The following is a 23,268-nucleotide window of genomic DNA, read 5'->3' as shown; positions in this document are numbered from 1 at the left end:
TTCTCCTTATCCCTGGCAGAAGTGGCTCATGGCTCTTCCATTAACCTACGCCTGTGGTCCTAGCTCCTAGGCTCCCTCATTCCCTAAGTGGCTGGTACAGTCATCCTGGCTGGCTGTGCCATACCCTGCCCCTACCCTAAACTTCTCCTGTACTCCAACCCCTCTTCCCTGCCCCAGTTTCACTTCCCCTTCCTTAGCTTCTCTTTGCTGTATAACTCAGCCATTTTTGCTACAAGCTCATTTGGCTTCCGTCTTAACTTGGCTCTTGGTCCTCTGTATCTCTCTTCATCCGTTTGCCCTCTTCCCTCTCTCCTTCTCTCTCTCTCCCACTCTTCTCTCACGGCCCTCTATTCTGCTGGCCATGTTCAGTCTGGACTCTTCAAGATGCCTCTCCCTCATATCTACAATAAAAACCTCAACCATACCCAGGAGCGCTCCTGTCCTCATTTTCATTCAAATAACACCTACTTATTCTTGTAATTCTGTGCCCTCATCAGTGCTCGCGTCCAGAATGTACTTCACAACAAGAATAGCAAAACCTCCCACACAAAAATTAAGATTGAGTGAGTGTTTGCAGGGGAAGAAAAACAAGCAAACAAAAAACCCCAAAACAAAACTAGGAAGTAACAGACCTCATTAGTAATGAGACAGCTGCAAACAAACTGAGATCTCCTTCACCAAGGACCAATGGAAGGATGGTGCAGGCATACCACGGGGAGACCCCTTCCACCCAACAGGGGCTTTTAGTTTCTAGTCTAATTTAGGGGGGTGGTGCTAAGGGTTTTTTGTTTTGTTTTGATTTGATTATGTGTGTGTGTGGGTAAGAGAGCTATGTGCAGATGCCTACAGAGTCCAGAAAATGTCATAGGATGTCCTGGAGCTGGGCTTACAGATGGTTGTGAGCGTGGTGGGTTGGTAGGCCTGGTCATCGGAAAGAGCAGTACATGTTCCTAACCGCAGAGCCCGAGTCTAATTTTTTTTTTTAACCCTAGGATGTCATTTTCTTGGGCTCAAGCCAACATTGGTAAGCACTTGGCCTAGATACCCCATACTAACTGCAGACAGACTCTTACTCGACAAAGTGACAGGATGAATAGCGTGGAAATGGAAATGTAGCTGAGTTACTTCTTTTTTTTCTTTTTTGGTTCTTTGAGACAAGGTTTCTCCTGTGGTTCTGGCTGTCTTGTACTCGCTTTGTAGACCAGGCTGGCCTCGAACTCACAGAAATTCGTCTTCCTCTGCCTCCCAAGTGTTGGGATAACAGGCATGCACCAGCACGCCCGGCCACTGAGTCATTTCTAACAAACTTTTTTGGTTGTGAGCCTAGCCTTTAATGGATGAGCCATCTCTCCAGCCCTGTTTTAAAAAAAAAAAGTTTAAGTGTTTGCAAAACATAGAATGTGGATGAAAGCCCAGAGTCTGAAAAAGAAGGAAGGGCGCTTTCCTGCGGGCACAATAACGGGGGAAAAAAAGACACCCTGAAACTCTGTAAGCTCCCGGGTAGTTCCATCCCAGTCCTAGGGACGATAGTACAAAATGGCGCGCCTCTGAGCTGGCTTCGTCCAATAGGAGCGGTCGGGGGCGGGGCGCTTCTCTAGTACACCTTCTAGTTTGGAGGCAAGGCGGACTAGACCTTGCGGCCTTTCATTGGTCAGGGAGGAGGCCAATCGCGGCGAGTCTTGTTAGAGCCATCTCCCAAGCAACGTAAGGAGCTGTTTGGGTGAGGACTCAGTCTGAGGCAGTCTGCCTTTGCTTCCACACTAGGCTCAGCGGCTGCATAGGAACTGTGGCCTGCAGAGATGGACTGCGACTTCACTGTGAACCCTGGACATCCTCCCGCCAGTGCGTCCTCACCCTGAGCAAGCCCCTGGCCCTCTCCGCACCAGTCTGACCCCTCTCACACCAAATCCCACTCAGCCCACTAATGAAGCTGTCCTTGCTTGTGCCCACAGCTTCCAAAGGCCAGGTGATGGAGGAGCGTGCCAACCTGATGCACATGATGAAACTCAGCATTAAGGTCTTACTCCAGTCTGCCCTCAGCCTGGGACGCAGTCTGGATGCAGACCACGCCCCCTTGCAGCAGTTCTTTGTAGTGATGGAGCATTGCCTCAAACATGGGCTGAAAGGTGAGCCTGGGGGCGTTTGGGAGCATAGAAATTTGGGCTAAGTCTTTGCCCTCGCTAGTACTAAGCGTTGTTGCGGGCGTAGAGAGGAGAGTAGCACACAGGACAAACAGGCCCCCTGTGTTCTAGAGCAGCGTAGTCCAGTAGAAAGGGTACTGCAAGCCACAGAGACCAATCTTCGTTCCCGGTAGGCTTTTTAAATAATAAGGCATAAAATCTACCGTGGCTTTTTGGGGTTTGTTGTTTGCTTGCTTGCTTGCTTGGTCTTTGTGGGGGGGTTTTTTTCTTTTTCTTTTTCTTTTTTCTTTTGGTTTTTCGAGACAGGGTTTCTCTATGTAGCCTTGGCTGTCCTGGACTCGCTTTGTAGACTAGGCTGGCCTCAAACTCACAGTGATCCACCTGCCTCTGCCTCCCGAGTGCCGGGATTAAAGGCGTGCGCCACCAGCGGCCAGCATAAAATCTACCATGTTTTACATTGCCAGCACATGTCATTCAGGCCTTGGCTGCACCGCCCACGCTGCAGATGCGCCGTTAGTGACCCATGTGGCTGCCGGTGGCTCTGGGGGGCGAGTTAAAGGCAAGGATGGTGAATACAGAAACACAGAGATACAAGTGAGACGACAGAGAATGAAGACCGGGAACGTTCAGATGCAGGAAGGAAAAAAATTTTTGAGGGGTTGACACCTGAGCTGAGACCTAAGGAAGAGAGGACACTGTGGTGATTTGGGCCCCAACATTCCTAGCATAAGGGAAGGAGGGGCGGGCCAAACAGAAGCAAAGGTGCAGATGTCCTGACTGGGACAACCTTGGCTTGGTTGTGAGGGCGTGTGGCTGGGAGGTGAGAGCCAGGAAGTAGGGAGGGGCTTGATCCTGCCGGCCCTTGGCAGTCCCAATGGGGAGCTGGATTTTCTTCTAAGTGAATTAGGAGGAGTTTAAGGGAAAATGAAGCTCAATTTGCATCTTTTTTTTAAAAAAAAAAGAGAACAAGTTGTAAGGGTAGAGAAATGAAGATATCAGGAAAGCAATTGGGTTATTGTGACAGTTCAGGAGGGAATTTGCTGTGACAATTAGGAGCCGAGTATTGATGCTGACACCAGGACAGAGGTGCCAGGATTTCACACATTTCGGTTCATAAGCAGTAACTTCTTGCAGAAAGAGCATGCGATCAGAGAGCACTCATTGCCAGAGGAAAGCAGAGCTGATTTGTTCTGCAGCCTCTGCCAGTCCGAAAGACTGTGTCGTAGGATTGAGTGTGGAGCTTTGTAGCTGTGCTTGGCTTTTGAAGGGAAGGCCATGGGCCCCAGAAGACGCTGCGACCTGTTCTCTTAACTAACACTGTTGTCTTTCCTTTTAGTTAAGAAGAGTTTCATTGGCCAAAATAAATCTTTCTTTGGTCCTTTGGAGCTGGTGGAAAAACTTTGCCCTGAAGCATCAGATATTGCCACCAGTGTCCGGAATCTTCCAGAATTAAAGTGAGTGAGGAGGAGGAGGAGGAGGAGTGTGAGCGAATGTCTGCGTTTTACTCTCTCGTGTTTGCCCCATCTCGAGTCCTTTCTAATTTGGAACACTCTGTAACAGGAACCATGCTCGACATGGATTCTAACCCCACCTGTGAGGCACATTACTCCCACGACCTTGAGTGAGACTTGAACTTTCTGGGCCCCACACTCCCGTTCTTTAATATGACGATAGCAGTCGCCTCTTGCCACGTGGTTCACTTAGTGTAAATTCGTTGTTGGGACTGTGGCGAGGGCTCAGCAGTTAAGAGTACCTTGTAGAGGACTTGAATTTTGTTTCTAGCAGTCATATCAGGTGGAATGTGGGAATTTGGGAAACTGCAAGTGTGTCTCCAGCCCAGCGTGGTAAATCTTACATCGCATTTCAGCACAGACATAAAATTGAATAGGTGAGTCTGTGCCTCAGAAATGCTATGAGACTCTAACACTTGAAGTGTGACACAAAAATCCAAAAAGCACCTAAGTTGTACAGTGACCATTCTCTGCCCAGATAGGACCTCTCTAACCCCTAAACTACCATGTGATTGTGTGTGTGTGTGTGTGCGCGCGCGAGCGAACGAACACACCTCTCCCCCACGTCATTTTCTTTTCTTCTGTGTTTGCTGCTGCAGTTATGCCACAGTGCTCTGATTCTCCGTTTGCATTCTAGGACAGCCGTGGGAAGAGGCAGAGCTTGGCTTTATCTTGCTCTCATGCAAAAGAAACTGGCAGATTATCTGAAAGTGCTCATAGACAATAAGCCTCTCTTAAGGTATTGCAGCTTGTGTTCTCTTTTACTTTGGAGCCACAGCATAGTCTGTAGGCCGTTGAGAAATAAAGAAATAGAACATTCACTGCTGGCATCTAAATTATTACTAAATCTGCAGTGCTCTGAGGTTTGAAGTATTTCTTTGTTGAGCTCTATTGTCTTAATATTTTTCCTAAAATATTAAGACTTATAATTTGGTAACTGGCAACCCATTCAGTTAAGTTTCAAATAAATATAGTCAAATAAATGGTATTTATTAGACTAAATGATAACAGTAATAAAATAACTTTTGAACTAGGCACAGTAGTAATTTTTTATCAGAAAAACAAACAAACAAACAAAAGACATACAGAGCCAGGCACAGGGCGCACACCTATAATCCCAGCACTCGGGAGGCAGAGGCAGGCGGATCACTATGAGTTCAAGGCCAGCCTGGTCTACAAAGTGAGTCCAGGACAGCCAAGGCTACACAAAGAAACACAGACAGAGCACACACACACACACACACACACACACACACACACACACACACACACACGCACACACACACATGCACAAAGCATACACATGTCATCTGGTTGAAGATTTCATATCCAGTTTGTAAAATGTACATCTCTCTTAGCATTAGTGAAAACCTAAATAGTGGCTATCACTGAAATGTTTGACTGACTCGTTCTTTATATTTATGGTTGTATAAACAAGTAGCCATTAGAAAAGAGATTTTTCTTTAGACTGAAACCTTATATAACAGAAATCTCCAGAGTTAATTCTCTTTTCTAGTACAGATAAAAATATCCTTTACATCATGGCCAAGACCCAGATTTTTCAGAATTTTCAAGTCATGATTTACTATTGAACATAGCTTGTTTTGATTTTTTTGGTTTTCTTTCCTTGAAGTTTATTTATTTGGGGGATTGTGCATACCATGGCACACATGTAGGTCAGAAAGCAAATTGAAGAAGTCAGTTCTCTCTTCCTCCTCCTCTTCTTCTTTTGCTTCTGCTTTTTCTTTTCTTCTTCTCCCCTTCTTCTACCTCCTCCTCCTCCTCTTCCTCCTTCTTTTTTAGTTTTTTGAGACAGGGTTTCTCTGTGTAGCCCTGGCTGTCCTGGAACTGGATCTGTAGACCAGGCTGGCCTTGAACTCAGAGATCCACCTGCCTCTGCCTCCCGAGTGCTGGGATTAAAGGTGTGCGCCACCACGCCCAGCTCAGTTCTCTCCTTCAATCCACTAGGTCCCTGAGAGCAGCTCATATTGTCAAGCTCGTAGGAGGTGCCTTTGCCCACTGTCACCTCACCAGTCAGCCCTGGTGACGTAACGTTTCAGATAGTAAGTTCCATGTACAGAGAGAAGCCAGGAAGACACAGGCAGGAGGCAGAATGACAGGAAGGCAGTGGCCGAGAGTAGCCGAGAAGGGCTGAGATCAAGATCCAAATGCAGGAGCCCAACAGGCGTTCTGTTGCTGTCACAAAACACCTGAGAGAGTCAGATCTTAAAGAGAAAGAGCTGGAGAAGTTTCTGAGCATATAAACTGCTTGTTGTACAGGCATGAGGTTCAGTCCCCAGCACCTACATTAAAAAGCTGGATTTCATGCAGACAAAATACCCATACATGCACATAGAGTAAAATGATACAAAATAAAACAAAAGGCAGGCATCTGAGGACTAGCACACACACACATACATACAGTTTCACACAAACGTGTTTATATATCAAGAAAAAGAAAAGGTTTGTTTGCCTCACAGTCCCATAATTGGTCCTTTTGCATTGTGCCTGTGGCAAGGCAACATATCCTGTGGGAAGCACATGGTAGGTAAAATAAAAACTGCTGACTTCCTGGCCAGAATGGAGAAAGAGGAAAGGGCAAAGGTCATGCTCCTTCGGAACATACCTCCAGTGACCTAATGACCAATCAATTGGCCCCACTTCTAACAGTTTTAACAGTACCAAAATGGGGAGCAACTTTACCATTTAGGACCCAACTGTAGCAAAAGAGGAAGCATATGGCATGGTGGGAGAAAGGAAACTCCCTGAGGGTCCCCTGCTCCAGGGCAAGGCCAGGAGCCAGGTGGCAGGAGGCTGGGGTAAGGGTGAGTAGTGTTTCCGAAAGGCATGTCTGAGCAGCTCCCTGACATGTCAGTCTCTTGCAGTGAGTTCTATGAGCCTGAGGCATTAATGATGGAGGAAGAGGGGATGGTGATTGTCGGTCTGCTGGTGGGACTCAATGTTCTGGATGCCAATCTCTGCCTGAAGGGAGAAGACTTGGATTCTCAGGTAATACACAGTTTAGGCTTTGATGGAAGGAGCCAGGCCAGCTATATTTTACTTTGAAATCTGCAGACGTGTACTGAACCTAAGAAAGGGACAAAAGGCAAGAGGCCTCTGTGGAGGTTAGGGCAGGCTGCTGTGCTGGGGACATCTCAGGGGAGATGAAGAAGTAACTTGGGCAGCCAGGCACTGGCTCGGTTGGTAGAGCGCTCGCATAGCATCCACAAGCCTTAGGTTTGGTTCCTCACACCACATGCACCAGGCGTGGTAGTGCATGTCTGTAACCCCAGCACTCTGGAGGTGAAGCCAGAGGATCAGAAGTTCAAGGTCATCCTCAGTACAAAGCAAGTTCAGGGTCAGTCTGGGATATATGAAACCATGTCTCAAAAAAACAGAGATAGGACTGGAGAGATGGCTCACTGGTTGTAAGCCAGGAATAGTGACGCACGCCTTTAATCACAGCACTCTGGAGGCAGAGGCAGGCAGATCTCTGTGAGTTCAAAGCCAGCTTGATCCACAAAGCAAGTTCCAGGACAGCCAGGGTTGCACAGAGAAATCTTGTCTTTAAAAAAAAAAAATGCCAAGCATGGTGGCACATGCCTTTAATCCCAGCACTCGGGAGGCAGAAGCAGGTAGATCTTTTGTGAGTTCAAAGCCAGCCTGGTCTACAAAGCCAGCCCAGGACAGCCAAGGCTACACAGACAAACCCTGTCTTGAAAAAGCAAAAAAAAAAAAAGCAAAGCACTGGTCAACAAGTTGCTCTTCCAGAGAACCCAGGTTTAGTTCCCAGCATGCACATAGCAGCTAACACCCATCTAGGTCCAGTTCCAGAGGAGCTAATGCCCTTCTGGACTCCACGGGCACTGCATGCAGATGGTGGACAGATACACATGCAGGCAAAGCACCAATATGCGTAAAGTTAATTTTTAAAATCTCCCTGATAGATTTTTTTTTTATTATTAAAAAGGAGAAAAGAAAGTCAGTTCCCAGTCTCCACTTAACTGTAGAGAATGTTCTGTCCCTTGGCTAGGTCTGGGTAGGGGTTTGATGATGACTGCACTTGAGGAAGGATAGCAGACTACCAAGAAGATACTTGATACCCTAGCATCATATTCAGGGGGAGGAGGTCCCCCTCAGTCACAGTCATAGGGAAGGGGAATGGGGTGAAAGCGGGAGGGAGGGAGGAATGGGAGGATGCACGGGATGGGATAGCAAATGAGATGTAATATGAATGATTTTATTTTTCAATAAAAAGTGTGTTAAAAAAAAAGAACAAGAGGAGAGGTGGGAAGGGCTACAATCAGGATGTAAAGTGAAAAAAGAAAAAAGAAGACAAATCATAGATTTAAGTTTTACCACATATATAGATATTATAAGTATTCCTGTTATAAAATGTAAACTAAGTATGTAAAGTACACACACAGTAAAATTTAAAAATAAAGAGAAGCTAGCTACAACAAAAATAAATAAATAAATAAAATAAAAAGGAGAAAAGGAACTAAACATTACATTGTCTCAATTTTGAAAAGGAAGGAAGGAAAAAAGAAAGAAAAGAAAAGCTGGGAGTGGCAGTGTACACCTCCAATCCCAGCATAGGAGAAGCAGAGGAAAGGCAAATTTCTGTAAATTCTAGACAAACATTCTAGTGTGTTTCAGGCCAGCAAGGGTTACCTAGTGAGACCCTGTCTCAAAGAAGAAAAGGGAGCCCAGAGCCTACTCTCCCGTGTGCCTTACTGAGGCTTCCATTAACATATTAATAAAATACTCAACTCTGCTGAAAGAAACAAACACCCAGAATCAGCTTGTACTCAGCAGCACACACACACATACACCATATTTAATAGAAATAAAAGTATTGTTCTTGTGAGGTTTTTTTATTATTTATTTATTATGCCTGCATGTACATGTGCACACTAGAACCAGAAGAGGGCATCAGGTCACATTATAAATGGTTGTGAGCCACCATTTGGTTTCTGGGAATTGAACTCAGGACCTTTGGAAGGGCAGTCAATGTTCTTAACCTCTGAGTCATCTCTCCAGTTCCAAAAGTACTGTTCTTGTAAGCCAGGTACTTGGGAGACCAGGACAGGAGGATTACAAGATTGAGGCCGGGCTTCGCCATTTAGTGAGGCTTTATCTCAAAAAGTAGATAAAGACTGATAGATGGATGGATGGATGGATGGATGGATGGATGGATGGATGGATGGATAACCTCCAGGAAATGTGTGTGTGAAAAACTGTTTTCTAATTTGCTTTGTGTTTTTATTGGAAGTGAACATTGGATGATATCAGATTATTGTTTGGTTGTCATGAGCTTTTAACTCAAGCAGAGCAGTTCATGTGTGGCTTCCCCCGTAACAGTACTGTTGCTATGTTCTCCAGATAAGCCCTGTTTGGCCATTGTGTCATACTCTTTCCCTATACCCCCGAATCACATGTCTCCGCTTATGTTCCAAGTTTCCTGTAGGCTTCTGTGCTCTTTGCTTATTTGTTTTATTCTTTCTTTTGAATATTTACACCCATGTGTATGTATGTGTGTTAGTATGTTCCTAATACGTAAGCACCACCTGCTCGGTCTGTATGATGTCACCTGTGTGTGTGTTTCCAGGGCTGGCCATTTAGGGTTAGACAGCCCATTGGTGAGCTCTTCCCTGAGGAAGACCTTCTCCAGCGCTCCGCGCCCTTAGTTCCTGCAGTTTGTTGCGTAGGTTGAGCTTCCCCTTCCTCACACTCCCCCACATATACATTAACATGTCTGCTGTTGTTCCTGTTCAGCTCATATTTAGGCAGCCATGTTGACGAGACTTCATGTGTGTGGCTTCAGACATTCCTAGGAGACACAACCTCACAGCAAACTCCCTGCTTCTCTGACTCTTAAACTCTTTCCAACCCCACCTCAGCAACGATGCCTGAGCCAGGGCAGGAGTTGTGTTATAGATGGGTCCATTGGGACTAGAGCCCACATTTCTACAGTTTAATTGGTTGTGACTTTCTGTACTGGTCTCCATCTGTGACAAAGAGCAGTTCTCCTGACGGCTGTGAGGGCTCTGCTTATCTGTGGGTATAAGGATAAATATTTAGAATGTAGTTAGGGATGGTGCTGGTTTAATAAAGCGGTGATCGTAGGCTCCTGTCCGGAATCCATGGCCTTGCTAGCTCTGAGTAGTTGGCTGCATTTCCAGTATCTATAGCAGGACGTCCTTGGCCCCGCCAGTGGTTAAGTAAAGACACAGAGTCTAATTAATATTTAAAAGCTTGGGCCTTAGCTGGGCAGACTCTCAGCCAGCTCATCCCAACTATTACAGCTCGTGGTCACCATGGGGCTAGTTCTTCAGGTCTCTCTCAGCCCCGTCTGTTCCTTCCCATGTCACACTGGCAAATCCTCCTGCACCTTACTTCTCGCAGAGACCCTCTCTCTGCACACAAGTTCTGCCCTCCCTTGCTGCTTAGATATTGGCTGTCAGCTCTTTATTAAAGCCAATCAGGTACAATTCTGTCTTTCCGTAGGCAGGTGAGGGACGATGTGTGTTTACAAAACATGATAGGCCATGTACGGAATCAACAACTGAATGTACAGAGACACATCTCACACAGTGCATCCTAATAAGTACCAGCCATGGTCTCTAGAGAGCTGTTGGTTACTGCCAAGATACCCGTGCCACCACTGCACCCTTAGGTTCGCTGTGTCCTGCTGGTCATTGTTGTGGTTCATATCAGCCTATCCTTTCTTTTCTTTTCTTTTCTTTTTTGTTTTTGTTTTTGTTTTTCGAGACAGGGTTTCTCTGTGTAGCCTTGACTGTCCTGGACTCACTTTGTAGACCAGGCTGGCCATGAACTCACAGCGATCCACCTGCCTCTGCCTCCCAAGTGCTGGGATTAAGGACATCTGCCACCACTACCCAGCCATATCAGCCTTTCTTATAGCATCCAGGACCACATACCCAGTGGCACCACCTGCAGTGGGCCTCCTATATCAGTCATCAATTGTCAATCAAGAAAATGCCCCATAGGCTTGCCTACAGAAGCATTTTCTCAATTGCTCCATCTTCTCAGATAATTCTAGCTTGTGTCAAGTACAAGAAAAAACAAACAAACAAACAATAAACTCCAACATAGGTGTGGAAAGAAGGAAAGAAGGACTTAGAAGTGTCAGATAAATAAGACTGCCACATTAGTCTGGAAGCCTAGTGGTTCTCTCTCTCTCTCTACCCCTCCCCTGCTTCCCTCCCTCCTTCCCTCCCCCTCCCTTTCTTTCTCCCTCCCCATCACTCCTCCTGTCATTTTGTTTGTTTGGGTTTTTTTGTTGTTGTTGTTGCTGTTTGAGACAGGGTCTTTCTGTAGCCTTGACTGTCCTGGACTCACTTTGTAGACCAGGCTAGCTTCGAACTCACAGCAATCCACCTGCCTCTGCCTCCCCAGTGCTGGGATTACAGGCGTGCGCCACCACTGCCCCGCTCGCCTGTCTTTTAAAGTTACTTAGTACCCCCAACCTTTGCTGCTCTTTATACTCCTTTGGATGGACACACAGTACTGGAGTACACAGCCAGAATTTCACAGCCCACAAGATTTGTGGGAATGAGGACTGCCATGTTTGATCTAAGCCTGTGCCCTTTATTTCAATCAGGTCGGAGTGATTGATTTTTCCCTCTATCTGAAGGATGTGCAGGATCTTGACAGCGGCAGAGAGTGAGTATCGTGCTGCTCGCAGCTCTTCACCAGCTGGCGAGGTGCCAACCTGGTTTAGCTTTGCAACTTTAGCTATGTTAGGTTAATTTAATTTCGGAGGTGCATCTGGTGGCATCCTCATTGTTTCAGGAGTTGAGCTCAGAACAGAGCACATGTGTGGAAATTCCTCTTTTATACTGTCTCCTTGGCCCATCGCAGCCCACTCCCCTCACCACAGGAAGTTGCTATGGTCACTTCCTTCCAAACCCCTGCGTGAGAGAGGGGCCGGGGGCGGGGAGGGGGAGGTGGGCAAGGGAAAGAGGAAGGGATGGAAGGAGAGAGAGACAGTGGTGTGTTGCCTATGTGTGGATGCATATGCCATTGCACACTTGTGGAGGTCTGAGGACAACTTTGTGGCCTTAGTTTCCTCCAACCACCTTTATGAGAGTTCTGGGAATTGTACTTAGGTCATCAGGCATAGCAAGTGTTCTGCCCACTGAACCTTCTTAGACTTTTTTTGTTTGTTTGTTTGTTTTTGTTTTTGCTTTTTGAGACAGGGTTTCTCTGTGTAGCCTTGACTGTCCTAGACTCACTTTGTAGACCAGGCTGGTCTCAACTCACAGTGATCCGCCTGCCTCTGCCTCCCAAGTGCTGGGATTAAAGGCATGTGCACCATACCCAACTGGAATTTTTGTTTTTAATTGGATTTTTTTTTTTTTTTTTTAAAGAAATCAGTCTATCCGAGGGACAGCTTGACTGTCAAACGTGAAGGACTTTTTACTGCGCCTTCTCTGGCCTGTAGACTGCTCTGCTGTGCTCTCAACAGTCCTCATTTCCTTGAGAGCGTACCCCCTTTCCTTCAGTATAGTAAGACCAGAACCATTGTGTGTGGCAGGCAGGCAGGCTGCCTTCCCCACAGAGGCCCAGGCAGTCAGGGTGGCCTGCCCTCAGGCCTCACTGCTGTCTCAGGCAAGCCCTGCTCTCAGTCTCCACCAGATGTGTGGCTCTGATCGCCTCGGGGTTCCTGCAGGGTCTTCAGAAGGTTGAGGGACAGTTATAAATGGGTTGACATGAATTTAAGATGTTTTTCTCTTTGTGTACTCTTTCCACAAGGCATGAAAGAATTACTGATGTCCTTGATCAGAAAAATTACGTGGAAGAACTTAATCGGCACTTAAGGTAAGGCCCGCTCCTCCTCAGTGCCAGTCACTCTGTCACCATGCCACAGAGCTTTGCAGGGGATCCACTGTTTTAACTATCATAATTATGTTGTGTCCAAACAGAGAGACAAGTTGTAACCATTCAAGCCACATTCATGTGTCCAGCCTCAAAGAAGACACCTTCCTGATGAGCAGATTTGGGGAAGACTTCAGCTTTGTTGGGTGTGGTTCACAGGGTAGAGAGATAAATAAGTACACAGTGCCTGGAGCGCTGCCTCTACCCCACAGACTCGGGAAAGAGAACAAATAAAATAATACCAAAAATGAAGGAAGGGGCTGGCAGTGGTTCTCAGCCTTCCTAATGCTGCGACCCTTTAATACAGCTCCTCATGCTGTGGTGACCCCCAACCGTAAAAGTATCTCACTGCTACTTCATAACTGTAATTTTGCTACTATTATGAATCATAATTTAAATATTTGGGGGGATAAAGGTTTGCCAAAGGGGTCAGACCCACAGGTTGAGAACCGCTGGCTAGACAATAGCTCAGCAGTTAAGAAGGCAAATTGTGGCTGGGCGTGGTGGCGCACACCTTTAATCCCAGCACTCGGAGGCAGAGGCAGGTGGATCAGTGTGAGCTCGTGCCAGCCTGGTCTACAAAGTGAGTCTAGGACAGCCAAGGCTACAGAGAGACCCTGTCTTGAAAAACAAAAACAAACAAACAAACAAAAAGGCAAATTGCTCTTCAGGTTCTGTTCCCAGCACCTACCTCAGGCAGCTTTCAACTGCCTGCAGCTCTGACCACCATAGGCACCTACACACACACACACACACACACACGTGTGTGTGTGTGTGTGTGTGTGTGTGTGTGTGTGTGTGTTAAACAGGGTCTGAATATGTAGTCCTTGGCTCGTCTGGAACCTGGAACTCACAGAGATCCACTACCCTCTATCTGTCCAGTGCTGGGGTTAAAGGTGTGCACCACAATGCCTGGCCTAAAATAAAAATCTTAAGTTTATGGAAAAAAATAGTTTAGTGAAGGATGGCATACATATATGTGCTTGAATTCCTTAACATAAGTGCTTTTGTTTGATCATGTGCAAAGTAGATTAACAGAATGGTCTATCTCTTCCAATTATGGGGAAAATTAAGCAACTTGATGCATTTAAAATGCTTACAATAAAGATGGCTTTATTGTCCAGAACTTAAGTTCCTGTTCTTGTCAAAGGGCTTGTTGCTATCATCAAACCTCTTATTTCCTGTTTGCAGATTCTTTACATTGTTTATATTTTTTCACAGTATAAAAGTAGTTTTTTTTTTTTAAAAAGGTAGTATAAAGCCAGGTGTGGTAGCACAGGCCTTTAGTCCCAGCACTCAGGGAGGCAGAGGCAGGCAGATTGCTGTGAGTTCAAGGCCAGCCTGGTCTCTATAGCCAAGGCTACACAGAGAAACCCTGTCTCAGGGGAAAAGAAAACAAACTGAGCTTTGCCCTGTGTATACGTAACCTCAGTCTTGGGGACGTGGAAACAGGCAGATCCCTAGAGCGCGCTAGCCCATCAGTGAGCTACACATGCTGTGAGAGACCGTGTTTCAGAAGGCCAGAGAGACAGCTCAGTGGTTAAGAGCACTGGCTGCTCTTGCAAAGGCCCAGGTTTCAGTTCTCAGCACCCACAGCTCACAGCTGTCTGTAACTCTAGTACCAGGAGTCTGACATCCTCTACTGGCCTCCTTAGCTACTAGGTACATAGAAAAATACGTACAGGCAAAACACCTGTATATGTAAAAATAAATCTTTTTTTAAGAAGCGGAAAAACAGCCAGGTGTGGCAACGTATACCTTTAATCCCAGCACTCGGGAGGCAGAGGCAGGCGAATCACTATGAGTTCGAGGCCAGCCTGATCTACAAAGTGAGTCTCGGACAGCCAAGGCTACACAGAGAAACCCTGCCTCGAAACCCGCCCCCCCCCCCCCCAAAAAAGAAGAAGAAGAAGAAGCGAAAAACAGCTTAGATATCCAGGGTCAACTTCTGGCCTACACATGTGCACACACAAGTGCACACAAATAAAATTTGGTAAGATTGTTCAGCAGGTAAAGGCTCTTGCTGCTAAGCCTGATGATCTTGGCTGGGTATGGTGGCACACGCGCCTTTAGTCTCAACACTTGGAAGGCAGAGACGAGCAGGTCTCTGTGAGTTCGACACCAGCCTGGTCTATATAGTGAGCTCCAGGTCACCCAGGGCTACATAGAGAGACCATGAATGAATGAATGAATGAATGACCAAGGCTGACCTCTGGGACCCAGATGTGGAAGGAGAACACTAACTCCCATGAGTTGTCTCTGAGCTCTATAGCTGTGCTGTGGCAGGTGACGCCTGCCAAACAGTTAAATACATATAATTCAGTCTTTTTATTTTAAAAGTTTTAATATGGCCGGGCATGGTGGCGCACGCCTTTAATCCCAGCACTTGGAAGACAGAGGCAGGTGGATCACTGTGAGTTCGAGGCCAGCCTGGTATACAAAGCGAGTCCAGGATAGCTAAAGCTACACAGAGAAACCCTGTCTCAAAAAGAAAAAAAAAAGTCTTAATATGAATGTCCATGCACTTTTGATTCTCATCATCTATTACAGTAGAGGGAAAACATTTTCTTAATAGATGACTGAGTAGCTACATCAGTAGACTATTTGGAGGATAAGATTTATTGACAATAACTTTCTGTTACTTTTGGGTTTTGTGTCAGGATCTCTCTACATAGTCCTGGCTGTCCTGGAACTCACTATGTAATCCAGGCTGGTCTGCAACTCACAGTGATCCACCTGCCTCTGCCTCCTGAGTGCTGGGATTACAGGTGTGCGCCACCACACCAGGCTGACAATATTTTAGTATCCATACACATTGAGAGTCCTACCTCTATGTGCTGAGCAGCCCTGCACATTTCCTCTCATACAGGAAGTCAGGACTATCCCTCTCATTCGCCAGTTGGGAGAACAGTCCGCTGTTTAAGCTTACGCTGACTGTGTGTGTTTCTTATCTACAGCTGCACAGTTGGGGATCTTCAAACCAAGATCGATGGCTTGGAAAAGACAAACTCAAAGCTTCAAGAAGAGGTTTGTAACTTTTTGCTTAAACAAAATAGAGTGACCCAAGGTTAAAAGAAGTGGTATAAGTCGGGCCTGATGGTAGCAGGCCTGTCACCCCAGCTACTTGGGAGGCTGAGCCGAGAGGATGGCAAGTTCAAAGCCTGCCTGGGTTAGAGAGGGAGTTCAAAATCAGCCGGAACAACCGGGCATGGTGGCACATAACTTTAATCCCAGCACTCAGGAGACAGAGGCAGGTGGATCTCTGAGTTTGAGGCCAGCCTAGTCTACAAAGTGAGTCCAGGACAACCAGGACTGTTACACAGAGAAACCCTGTTTCAAAAAGCCAAAACAAACAAACAAACAAAACTAGCCTGAACAATAAGGAGACCCTGTCTCAAAAAGTAAAGAGGACTCAATGGTAGAGTGCTCACCCTAGTGTACATGAGGCCTAGGTTCAGTAGACAGTACAGGAAGAAGAGAGAGAGAGAGAGAGAGAGAGAGAGAGAGAGAGGGAGAGAGAGAGAGAGAGAGAGAGAGAGAGAGAGAGAGAGAGAGAGAGATGGGATAGTTGATGTACCTGACCATAGCATCCTGCTGAGAAGAAGGGGAGCTAGCCTCATGTGGAACTGCACAGGAGACAGAGCACCTATGTTCCGCCCGTGTAGGGTTCCCAGTGAGGCATGGAAGCGGATCTTGAGGCAGTTCCCAATGACCTCGGTTTTCTCACCTCTGAGTAATGCACCATTAGGTGGCCTGAAAAGGTAGTTTTCTTCTCTACTCACCTTTGCTATATAGCCCCATGCCTCCCTGCTGCCCAGAGACCACAGACAACCCCAGAGGCACCCCAGCTCATCACTTCTGGCGTCTTGGGAGCATAGATGCAGTCTCCCCACAGCATGTTCTTTCTCTGCTTTCTCACTAGGAAGAGGGAGGGCTGCGGCCGAGGAGGAAGCTTGCTGCCCGCTGCCCGGCAGTCTCCCTGGTGGACACATCTTGTCTCCTGTTAGCAGGAGGGGGTTGCTCAGCCTTGAGGCTTTTCACAGGTAGTAGGAAGGAAGAGAGCTTTGAGAAGGGGCACCCCACAGTATGCAGGGTGCAGCAGGCTAGGAGGGTCTGTAAGTGAAGGATCCACTAAGATTCCCTGTAGGCTGACTGCTCTCCTTAGGGGCTTTCAGGGGAAGGGGCACAGACTATGTGAGTTAAAGGAGACACACAGTATCTTCAGGAGAGTGTCACAGAGGAACCACTGTAGTTAGGCCATATACCTTGCTTGGCAGGCAGGCCTTTGAGCCTCCATGGAGATAGGGGTAGGTCTTTAAGCCTCAATCCGGTGTCTCCAAGTTGGATGACACATAGAATTTGTAATTTTGTTGTAGAGATCAACTCAGTTTACTGTGGTATCAATATGCATGAAGTAGCACTGGGGGAGGGCCTGGAGGCTTGGCTGACTTCAGAACAAAGCAGTGCTTCACCTGGAAGTCCGACTGTGCTCTTGAAACTCAGTGGCTGGGTGTTTTCTTCAGCAGACTGTAGGAAAAGACATCCTTTAGAAAAGGCTCCTCAGAGGGGAAATAGCTGATGGCTGTCCCCTAACACCTTCAAGGCCTTAGGGGGGTTCTTAGACATAGCAGTTATTTAGAAACTTGAGTCTGGGTCTGAGGAGAACTCTGAAGGGTTTTAGAAGACAGTTCAGTGTCTCGAGATACTTCAGCTGTGGAAAGATGGCCAGATGGCTTACATCTCACTTGTCCTCTGCAAGCTAGAGTGTGAAGCTGGAATAAGGACGGGTCTGGCTTCTGTGTTAGCCCATCTCCTTTGCCTCCCATGATATGTGCTTACTAGACACATTCATGAATGAATCCAACTTTTCTTCCCTTAAGCCACAATGACACATTTCAGGAGAGAGGGTTCCTCTGGGGCCTATTTCTCATGACTTAAGTTTGATTCGTTCCTCCAAAATCTTTAATCTCCCTTGACAGTAAACTATATCTGTTTATCAAGAAACTGAAAGTGGGAAGCGGGGAGATGGCTCAGTGCGGAGAGATTGCTCCATAAGCCTGAGGAACGGCGTAGCATCTCCAGCACCCGGGTCAGAGCTGGGCAAGACAGCACAAGCCTGGAGCCTAGGGCCTGGAAGCAGAGACAGGCAGATCCAGGGCCTTGGCAGGCCAGCAGGTCTAGACAGAACAGTATGCTCCGGGTTCAGTGAGAGACCCTGCCTCAAAAACTAAGGTGGAACAATGGAAAGACCCCTCTGCCACGTTCAGCAACAACACGAGGCTGGGCATGGTAGCACACAGTGCTAATCCCAGTACTCAGAAGGAAGAGGTAGGCTACAGAATGAAACCTTGACTCAAGAAACAAAACAAAAACAAACCACCCTGAAGTCATTTGCCTGACAATAACATAAATCCTCCCCATTTTACAAGTTTTGGGCCTACTTGATTTATAGTTCCAGCCAAGAGCCATACAGCCTCCCCGTTGGTCTAAGTATGTGCTCAAGTCATCAAAAGCTATTCTAAATGTTTGAGTACTGACAGGTCTGTCTGGTGCTTCTGTAGTAGAGGTGTCTGAACTCTAATGTGTGTGTGTACATAAATTATCACTGTAACTGCATCAAGTGACTGACTTTGCAATGTGGGGAAAATTTGTAGAGGGCACAGAAAGCAAGGATGTAGTGGGTGCAGCAGAGGTTTTACTACATAGATGTCTTTGGAAGTGTGGACCGTGCACTTTCTATTTAAAGCGAGGCAGAGAAATATCAAACGTTAAGATGCTTAGTAAATTGTGTAGGAGCTAAGCAAATGTCAGCTCTTAATTTGGGGGGCAAGATTAATTTTGATGTTAAGAAATATAAGAAATCTTTCTTTATCAGCTTTCAGCTGCGACAGACCGAATTTGTTCCCTGCAAGAAGAACAGCAGCAGCTGAGAGAACAGAATGAATTAATTCGAGAAAGAAGTGAAAAGAGTGTGGAGGTGAGAGGGTGACCTGACAGCTGGGCAGTGTTTTTTACCCTCACACATCCATCATTAGTCTGAAACTTGCAGCTGACCCTTGGCATCATGGGAGAGATTGTCAGGATCCCTCTAGAGTACTGAGTGTCTTGTATGAAATGGCGTCACAATCACAGAGAGCCTGCACATGCCCTTCAGGATGCTTTAAACCTCCCGAGATGACCTGTGGCAGCGGTGGCCACTCCGATTGTCTGGGGCCGAAAGCCTGTTCTGTACATAAGAGCTGCCTTCACTAGTCCCATGCTGTGGTCAGTGAGCATGCTGATGCCGAGCCTGCAGAGAGCAAGGCCAGCCTGCAGAGTGCAGAAAAGGTGTCTTGTATGAAAGCAGAGAGTGCCTCTCACTGCTGTCCCCTCCATTGTCACCACAGGCTACTGCGATCGCTGAAGACTCCTAAGACTCCCAGCCTTTGTACTCCAGAGTTCCAGTTTGTTCCTTAGCTTGTGCTCTGTGCTAAGTGGGCTGACACTCTGTTCCCGATTCCCACGGCTGGCATGGTCTTCCTTCTGTATTCCCTTAGCACTCCATTCTTCCCTCTCTGCACATACGCCTGGCAGTCTGTAAGATGCTAGGCTGCAGCTCTGCCTCATCTGGTGGCTTAAGGGTAGAGATCAGGGTTGACTCACCACAAGTCCCTGGTGCCACATAAAAATGGCAGTAAATACTGTGTGATGGATCAAATGAGGGCCTTTTGCACCAGGAATTCTTGTCCTGTTGTGAAGAAAATTAACCTGTTTCACAGCCTAACCTGTTATAAATATATATTGGGCTATTCACAAGAGGTAGCACACCCCTGTGATTCTAGCACTCAAGAGGCAGTAGCAAGAGGATTGCAAGTTCAAGTCCTGCCTGAGGTGCATAGTGAGGCCCTGTTGCACAGTCATGCACAAATCTGTTGGCATCTTTCATCTTTCAGGTTATTATATCTTTAAGATCTATCATGTAACTGGGCATGGTAGCCTTTAATCTCAGTGCTCAGGAGGCAGGAGGTATAGGCAGGCGGATCGCTGTGAGTTCGAGGCCAGCCTGGTCTACAAAGTGAGTCCAGGACAGCCAAGGCTACACAAAGAAACTGTGTCTTGAAAAAATAAAAACTCTATCATGGCCAGGTGGTGGTGGCGCACGCCTTTAATCCCAGCACTCGGGAGGCAGAGGCAGGCGGATCACTGTGAATTCAAACCCAGCCTGGTCTACAAAGCTAGTCCAGGACAGCCAAGGCTATGCAGAGAAACCCCGTCTTGAAAAACCAAAAAAAAAAAACCCAAAAAACTCTATCATGTTTAGAAGTTAGAAATTTATTTATTTTTTTTTTTATTTAAAGGATTGTGACATACTTTGAAATGTATTGTAGCTAGTTCATTTGTTCTTGGTGTTCTTGTTTGATTCAGATAACAAAACAGGACACCAAAGTTGAGCTGGAGACTTACAAGCAGACTCGGCAGGGCCTGGATGAAATGTACAGCGATGTGTGGAAACAGTTGAAGGAGGAGAAGAAAGTCCGCCTGGTGAGTGAGCCGCAGGGCTTCGGGGCAGACTGTCAGCTGCCCTCCAGATGAAGCCTGTCTGCATGATGGTGCTCTTTGCAGGCAGAAATGTCCTTTTCAGCTCATGTTTACACTGCAGTCCGTGTCATCATTTGTGTTTATTCCGTCATATGAGTCTTTTCTGGAGCCTGTTATATATGTGACCAGTTCTGTCTTCTCAGTCCTTGCCTCTGGCCCACTTCCTTCCTCTGTGCATTGGTAGCCACAGCTCCTTCTGAACCTAGCTCTCCTGTGTGCTTTCCTGTCTAGTCTTCTGTCGCTGTGTCCTGAGGTACCCAAGACAGAAAACCGCTTCAGAATGGTGCCACCTGCTCCATGAGAAAGTGCACAGTACTCAGAGAGTGTAGCCTGCTCCATCAGGCTCCTGGTGTGTAGACACAAGCCAGGTGCTCCTGCAGATCATGGGTTCTGTTTTCTAGTTTGGGGCAACCTGGCTTCTAGAACTCTAGGCTCATGTTGCCAAATCAGTGTTCTTTTGGCTTGATACAGAGCCAGCCATGAGAAAAGGGAGACAAAGAGCCAGGTGTGATGGTGTCATGCTCACAACAACCCAAGCACTGAGGCAGGGGGATTACAAGTTAAAGGCCAGCCTAAGTTACTCAGAATCTCTCCAAAACTGAAATGAGGGAAGAGCAGGGAAAGGGAAAGTGTGAGAAAGGGAGGGAGGGACAGAGGAAAGAAGAAAGGGCAGAGAGAGTGAATGTAAGCACTCCCGGCTGACCTTTCTCCACCTTGCCAGCCCACTTGCCCTGCAGTGACACATAGTCATTGCTCAAGATCCCACCTCAGCTAAATGTGGTTCTGCCTCTGCCTCAGTGTTTCTCCTTGTACGTGTCTTTAAAGGAACTAGAAAAGGAGCTGGAGTTACAGATTGGGATGAAGACGGAGATGGAAATTGCCATGAAGTTACTGGAAAAGGACACGCATGAGAAACAGGACACGCTGGTCGCCCTCCGCCAGCAGCTGGAGGAGGTCAAAGCAATTAACTTACAGATGTTTCACAAAGTCCAGGTGTGTACCACTGCCCTCCACTGTTGCCTTCCAGCATTGTCTTCCTTACTGCAGAGCGTGTACACAGCCTGAACCTCAGCCCTTGAGTTATTGCTGTGTTCTGGTTATTTTGCCTGAGACAGGATCTCACTGTGTAGCCCTGGCTGGCCTGCGGCTCACCACATAGACTAGGCTAGCCTCAAACTCACCGAGTTCCATCTGCCTCTGCCTTCTGAATACTGCGATTAAAAGTGTGCCCTGCCATGCCTGCTGCATATATTTACTTTTAAAGGCTTATTTTTTTTTTTGGTTTTTCGAGACAGGGTTTCTCTGTATAGTCTTGGCCATCCTGGACTCACTTTGTAGACCAGGCTGGCCTCGAACTCACAGTGATCCACCTGCCTCTGCCTCCCGAGTGCTGGGATTAAAGGCGTGCGCCACCACGCCCGGCCTAAAGGCTTATTTTTATTTATGTGTCCATACGTATATCTTTGTGAGTGTGTGCATACATGTATGTTCAAGTTCTCAAGGAGGCCAGGCATACCGGATTCCTGAGAGCACTTGTAAGATGTCCGGTGTGGCTTCTGGGGCTCTTGACAAACCATTTGTTTTAAGTTTTTAATTTCTTTCAGGGTTTGACCCGTATAGAGACATAATAGTGTATGTTAGGGAAAGGACTGTAATAATCTACTACAAAGCCTTTGAAGCATGGAAGTGTCAGTGTCATAGGGTAGCCTTGCAGAACAGCAGCCTTGCTCTTGGCAGTCACTCAGAGACCTAGGCAGAGTGGCCATAAGCTTTTGCAGGGCACTAGTCCTGCCTCTGAGAAGGAAGAGGAAAAGGAGCTCTCTAGAGTCAGCCAGACACTTCCTGTCTCAAGGTAAGATGAAGGTTGTACACATTGCCTCTGGTCAGCTCCCTGAGGAAGGGCTGATCCTCTTAGCTCCAGGGCCCTGAGAACTCCATCTTTTCTGGGCCGCAGCCAAGTGAAAGAGAGAATATGTGTTGGTGGGCACATAAGTGTCTGTCTATAGTCAGCCCCAAGAGAGCTGCTAGAGAGTTCCATCAGGCCCTGCATCCTCCTCAAAGGCCCCAGCCCCCCTGGCTGATGGCCAGAATTTCTCCAGCAGCCCACATGACCTATGAGCTGGAAGCCAACTGTCCCTCTCACACTGGCCCATCACAGCCCTATGATGGTAGAAACAAAACACATAGTATAGAGTATCAACTTGGAAAAGAAACAGTGACACTGTCTGAATAAGAGCTGCCAAGACCATAGCCCTATCAGTGGCCTTTGTTTCTGCCTTCTGAAAGAACTTTTCTGTCACCTGAGGGCCACTACCATCCTTGGCCACATTCTGAAGGAGTTCAGGGGGTGCGTCCTTCTCGAAGATAAACAGCTGTGATGGCCAGCCTCTCGCTGGTGTCAGTTTGCAAGCCTGGCATTTATAACAGGAACCATGGTCATCAGTATTCCTCACAGCGGGCTCTTGGCTCTTTGGCAGCACTGTCACCTGTCAGAGGCTCTGGTCATTTCCCTTCCATGTGTTTATCAGAGACCCAGGTTCAGTGAATGCACTCTTACCTCTTACTCACTGCTTTGCATGACTGTGTCAGGGCCTGAGTGTTTTATTAGTGACAGATTATTCAAAACCCTAGACTTACATAGAGGAGACTGGGGTCTGATTTTCAGTACATGGGGCTGCATGTATTCTAGGCAAGTGTTCTACCATGGACCCATACCTCCAGCCTGTATGAGCTGATTTACAGGGCCTTTATGGCCCAGTGCTTAGTCTTGTTTGGTTTTTGGTTTTGTTTTGTTAAGACTGGTCTCATTATGTATACTTGGCTGTTCTGGAACTCACTTTGTAGACCAGGCTGGCCTCTGCCTCCCAAGTGCTGGGATTATAGCTATGCGCCACCATGCCCAGCCTAGTGTTTAGTCTTACATGTTGAAGAGTCCAGAGCAGTTTATCTCCTTCTAGACTTGCTAGGCGTCTCTCTGCAAAGTAGCAGGCTGTGGCCTGCACTCTTCCCTTCTTTCAGAACTTTGCTTAAGCAAGCAAGGACCACTGAGAGCAGCTAGCATGCTTACTCTCCCTAGCCCCTCTGCTGGAGTGGTGGCAATACTGACACCAACTGTCATCCACGTTTGGGCAACT

At 47.0% G+C, this 23,268-nt stretch overlaps 1 protein-coding gene across 2 annotated transcripts in view; it reads left to right on the top strand.

Moving 5' to 3' along the window:
- The window catches only part of Rufy1 (RUN and FYVE domain containing 1), a 46,661-nt gene that overhangs the window by 8,211 nt on the left and 15,182 nt on the right, over window positions 1-23,268 (top strand). The window contains exons 1-11 of one of the 2 annotated variants that reach the window (XM_051167404.1): window positions 1,712-1,842; window positions 1,953-2,126; window positions 3,478-3,595; window positions 4,290-4,391; window positions 6,538-6,661; window positions 11,280-11,341; window positions 12,434-12,499; window positions 15,514-15,583; window positions 18,432-18,533; window positions 19,961-20,077; window positions 20,960-21,127. In XM_051167404.1, coding sequence (XP_051023361.1) covers window positions 1,800-1,842; window positions 1,953-2,126; window positions 3,478-3,595; window positions 4,290-4,391; window positions 6,538-6,661; window positions 11,280-11,341; window positions 12,434-12,499; window positions 15,514-15,583; window positions 18,432-18,533; window positions 19,961-20,077; window positions 20,960-21,127 — 1,146 coding nt within the window. In that variant the 5' untranslated portion in view covers window positions 1,712-1,799. Of the gene's footprint in view, window positions 1-1,711; window positions 1,843-1,952; window positions 2,127-3,477; window positions 3,596-4,289; window positions 4,392-6,537; window positions 6,662-11,279; window positions 11,342-12,433; window positions 12,500-15,513; window positions 15,584-18,431; window positions 18,534-19,960; window positions 20,078-20,959; window positions 21,128-23,268 lie in introns of those variants that run through there. The other variant, XM_051167403.1, reaches the window with a different exon arrangement.

The sequence above is a fragment of the Acomys russatus genome, chromosome 25, assembly GCF_903995435.1.
Source record: "Acomys russatus chromosome 25, mAcoRus1.1, whole genome shotgun sequence".
NCBI classification, from domain to species: Eukaryota; Metazoa; Chordata; class Mammalia; order Rodentia; family Muridae; genus Acomys; species Acomys russatus.
Note: the sequence above shows the minus strand (reverse complement) of the source record. Positions and strands in the feature narration are given on the sequence as shown.